General features: G+C 40.9%; 1 protein-coding gene across 1 annotated transcript in view; it reads left to right on the top strand.

The window, feature by feature from the left end:
* Positions 1 to 5306, top strand: part of LOC118326016 (NMDA receptor synaptonuclear signaling and neuronal migration factor-like) — a 24133-nt gene that overhangs the window by 9211 nt on the left and 9616 nt on the right. The window contains exons 7-8 of the mRNA XM_035658900.1: positions 1054 to 1122; positions 5150 to 5202. Of these exons, the coding sequence (XP_035514793.1) occupies positions 1054 to 1122; positions 5150 to 5202 (122 nt within the window). The remainder of the gene's footprint in view (positions 1 to 1053; positions 1123 to 5149; positions 5203 to 5306) is intronic.

The following is a 5306-nucleotide window of genomic DNA, read 5'->3' as shown; positions in this document are numbered from 1 at the left end:
ACCTAGTGGCCAACCCGAAAGCGCTGCATAAAATATGACAATTTTTTGCCATGACTGACATGTGTGATGCGTTTCATGAGTTTTCGAGCATGGGAAAGCCTCCAAATATGCGTTTGTTTAGGAGGAAAAAGAATTCCTTCAATTACAATAGGGCCTTCGCACGGTCAGTGCTCGGGCCCTAATTAAAGACTCAAAGATGAGTCATTATTACTAGGATGAGTAATACTGGCATCTCAACAATGTTGCTAACTCCCATTGGATAGACAGGATTTCCTGGTTTGTCTTCAGTGTCTCTTCTTGTAGATCCCTATCTTGCATTGTGATCCCAGTGTGTGTGTGTGTGTGTGTGTGTGTGTGTGTGTGTGAGTGAGTGTGTGTGTAGTACTTGAGAATTTCCACAATATCATCTGCCCCTGGTGGATAAAACGTCCCTGTGCTGCTAACTCTAACCACTCAGTAAATCTAACCAAAACCCTCACTAACCCTTATGAACTTAAAACCACTCCTCACCTCAAACCACTTTATTGTTGCCCCATCCCACCCTGGAACTTTATATATATGCCGAACCCAACTTAGACCCAAAGGGCTTAAATCTGGTCAATTTCTTTCAACTTTGTGGCATTCCATCCAGGCTAAGTTAAATCAAAACCAGAAGTGTTAGGACTAATGTCATGGTAAATGGTAAATGGACCTGTACTTGTATAGCATCTTTCTAGTCTTCTGACCACTCAAAGCGCTTTTACACTACGTGCCAGCATTCAGCCCTTTCAAACACAGTTCAGCAATTTGGGGTTCAGGATACCTTGGCTCAAGGATACTTCGACACGTGGCAAGGAGGAGCCGTGGAACTCGAACCCAAAGCAACCTTCCGATTGGGGACGACCGCTCTGCCTCTGAGCCACAGCCGCCCAATTAACCCAGATCAGTGCAAGTTTTTCACCCCTTGGGTCAGTTTGGGTTCAGACAAACATTCTTTGGTGTTAGGTCAGGCACAGATAAAACATTAAATTTCACTTCCCCACAAAACCACCTAATGCTTTGACATCCTGGCAGGGCTTTCCGAGGCATTGCTGAGAGAAAGAGGCGGAAAAGAGAGCAGGAGGCAGCTACCATGATGGAGAGGTACCGTGTCCTGGCTGTCCTGTCCTGTCCTGTGTGGTGCTAACCCCCTCTATTTCTTAATGGACATTGTGGCTGAATTTTAACCTTATGTCTATCTATTCAGGGGTCGTCAGTTTACTCAATGGAAAAGGGCTCCAGTTTGACACTGACTCCTGAAGCAAATAGTCTTACACACATATATGCAACACATCGCTGGTGCATTTGTCTTTTCCTCCAGTGCTGCAGTTCAGGAAACAGAACATTGCCTGCACTCGTGTCCTCAACGGCTGTTATAGGACCATCACAAAGGTCGTAACAGTATCCCTGTGTGTGGTGTGTGTGTGTGTGTGTGTGTGTGTGTATGTATGTGTGTGCTATGAATCCTGGAGGCTGTGGACTGCAGGTTTAATTAGTGTTCTTCACTGAACACTGAGGAGTAAAAGCGGGGTCTATCAATACAGAGCTGTAGCTCACTGCTCAGTGGACAGCACTCAAAGTCAACAAATCAATCAGTATTTCGCAACAGACCTTTAGCCTGTGTGTGTGTGTTTGTAAATAACTAGTTCTTAAAATAGCGCAAGAGAATAATTTTTCTGTGTCACTTTCAGAATGCACTGCTTTTAATAGATAGTTACACAAATGGAATTTACACGTTTGAATAAGCAAGAAATGTTTCTGTTGCAAAGCATTTGGAAAGGTCAGTCGGATTGAGAGGGTTGGGTGAGACACACATGTATTCATGCGCACACACACAGCGACATGGATTTGACTCGGTTGTCTTAATGCGCAGGTGTCAGTGATTTTAAAAGCTCTTGTCACTCAGAACAAAAATACAACTAGGGCTGACTGATGGATCCCCTCTGACTCATCCCTCTATTTTAGGCTCTGCGTACACGACTCCTGCAATCAACACTGACATGTCAACATTTTTTTTTTGGAATGCCTTGAAACTGCACTTGTGATACAAAATAGCTAGAGGTTTTTTTTTTTTTAATGCACGTGGGAGGGTGTGTGCTTTGCATTTTACTGTGAGCTTTTGATGAACCTTGCAGCTGTTGGGTTGGGGTTACACTGATATATCAGGATGATACTGGCTTTTTATTACTTAGACTTTTGTTTGATGGGGATGTTGTTCAGTGTTATGGAGTTGGTCAAACAAGCTAGCAATAACTGACTACAGAGGGAGGTCTGATTAAGAATAATGAGCAGTGAAATTGTGCATCACCTATATCAGTTGTCATGAGTCATAGCTTTGTTTCACATCACTTCCCTTTTTCAGTTCACCACAGAACTCCGTAAGCCTGTGAACTCAACAACTCATGTTTAATTGGGAACAATATCACCTTCATAAAATGGAAAATGTCTCCTCATGGGGGTTGTTGTCTTCACTACCATTGCCATCATTGCAGTCAGCTTTTGGTAAATGGTAAATGGACCTGTACTTGTATAGCGCCTTTCTAGTCTTCCGACCACTCTTTAGTAACCAGCTAAAAACGGCCGAATAAGCATTTCCACCCTTAAAAACAATAGTTTCTGTCTTCCACGCTGTTGGGCAGCCAAAGGACGTCCGTAGGGGCTGGGAGACGCTGGCCTGCTAACGTTAGCTCCAGCTTTGTTTCTCCTGATAATTTTAAGATCCAGACATCCGATGACTAAAATCTTTCATGAAATCTAGACTTAAAAACCACCAAGATCTAAACAGTGATGGTAAAAATGTGACTTCAGACTGGATAAAAAGTCAATGTATGTAGAAATTTGACATATACAGTAATAATTTGGCAAGAATCTGGTGAAACAATACGTATATCACAATACAGGGGTTGTGATTCAATATTTTGTAATATATTGGGATACTGTAAGCAAGGCGATATATTGTGATTAAAAAAACTATTAAATTTAGGAAAGCTGACATAATATAAAAAACACACCACCATAAGCATAAAATCTGAGTAAAATGTAAAAAAAAATGTATGTAACCACAACATTGTATTTAGGTAGCAAGACTAAAACATGATTGACATACTTTGTCGGTCTTTATGTCCCTTTTGTGTAACCCTCACTCCACTTTGAAGGTTATCATCATTTTGCATATTGAAAACATACAGATTATCCAGACACGTGTAGACTGTCAGTCTGAGTCAAATAGACCATCCACATCCACTTCAATTCAACAGTTTCTGCAGAGGTAAAAAGAACAGTCAGCACATTGATTAATCCGTTTTTGCTGTTTGTGTTCCTTGACTTTGATGGTATTTGCAGACATTTGGCTAGGCTACCATTAGCTACCTGGCTACATGGCAGGGATAGACTGAATAAAGTTGTATCCATGCTCTGTTCTGACGACTCCACCTCTTCTAACCTCTTCTAGAGTCCAGATCTTGTGACTGTTATATTCTCTTTGACATAGCCAGTGTCAGACTCACATCAGATTCAATTAAAGTCACATTAGTGTGTACTTTCTGCTACAAGGAGCTCTCAGTTTCATACTGTAGCTTCACTTAAAGAGTGACAAATTCAGGGATAAGCACCACAAATGTAAGTAACTTGCACTACACTGAACCATCACAGACAAGCCTTGATGAATAATAAAAAGCTGTGTTTTAGACGCCACTTTAGACGTTCAGGGCCGTTTCTCTATTTCCTTTCCTGTTTCTCTTTTTATATTCTCTCTCTGCCCCAATAATTTTCTACTAGTCATGAATCAAACAAGGCCTTTTATGAAAAAATATATATAAATGTAACATAAATAATATGTTTGTGATCAGGGGCATGCAGAAGTAATGCTAGAGAGGCACCCAACTGAGCAGGGAAAGAAACTGGGGAAAAGACATGAATTTCCAATATGGACTGATGGTTCAACATGCATTTGATAGTCTGTTATCAGTAGCCATTTAAATGAGTTGAATGAGTTATTCTCTTGACTCAGTTTATTCTGGGGATTTAAAAAAAGTTTGATATGACATATCTGAGTAACTTCAGACACTAATTTAAAGCACTACATTGGCTTTTAAGTTTGGCCTGTTGTATGATCTAACGATTGGTACCAAAACCAACTCAGTACCCGATAGATAGTCCTAGTGTTTCAATTCTAAACTTGTATGGCTCACCCCCAGATTCCACACGTCCAAGAAGGGTCTTTTGGCTCTGCTGCTTGGAGAATACCTCTTTGGAGGAGACATGGAGACAGCATAGACTATCCAGACATTTTTCTAAATAAAATACCTTGTGCAGAATGATTGAATTTCACAAAAGTCAATCGGAGGCAGGTCAGAGGAGATTTGATACCACAGACGTTCATCTTGGAAGCAAAGAAACAAACTGATTTGTGGCTTTTTTAAGGACAAAGTACAGAAGTCAACGTCCGGCAGGCGAGACACTGAAGCATCTGAAAACTCTTTTAGTGGGGTTTGAAGATGCTCAGATCACAAAGCCAAACTGTGTCGCAAATGCAATGTCATAAAGCCATACCAGTGGAGATTTGGGTCAGTCTTTGGGTTCCAAGTGACAAAGCAAAGTTCATCCGTGCGTCCTTGCAAAAGAAGAGGAGTATTTCATCCAGGGGTGGTGCCTTACGTCCTGAGTCAGACAGTGTGGTCTGCCTGATGTGCGTTCTCATCAGCTCACATTGGGTTGTCTCATCACTTTTTGGATAAACTAGCTAAAGGAATGAGTCCTGAAACCTGAAACTGAGTTAGCATTTTAGCACTTTCACTTCCCTTGCCTCAAAGTCAATGGGTTTTATTAAGTAGATAGAAAATAGATTTTTCTGAAAAAATTATGCTTTGTTTTTAAAGGCACAAACTGTGACTTTGAAGCACTTTCTAGTATAATGTATGCTAACATGTTAGCATGTGCACAAGACGGGCTACTTATACTTGCAACTGATTTTGTTCCCACTTTCTTGTCACAGCTCTAGCTAGCATTTAGAATTGCTTTTTGTTTAGTTAATCTGTGTTTATAAGTTATTTTTGTTCTATGGCTCTGTTCCTCTGCTCTGTTCCCTTTTCTTGACATTTCTGTCTCTTTCTTCTCTTCCCTAAAATGGTAGAAATTTCCGCAAACACCTTAGGATGGTGGGCAGCCGCAGGATGAAGGTCCAGAGTAAGTCTTTCATACTATCTGTATGCATGTATATGGCTGATGTCGGTATGTTTCATGTTTTCATGCATTCATGCTCTACAGTGTGGTAAATGGACCTGTACTTG

The sequence above is a fragment of the Morone saxatilis genome, unplaced genomic scaffold, assembly GCF_004916995.1.
Source record: "Morone saxatilis isolate NCDOM2014 unplaced genomic scaffold, NCSU_SB_2.0 Contig16, whole genome shotgun sequence".
NCBI lineage: Eukaryota > Metazoa > Chordata > Actinopteri > Moronidae > Morone > Morone saxatilis.
Note: the sequence above shows the minus strand (reverse complement) of the source record. Positions and strands in the feature narration are given on the sequence as shown.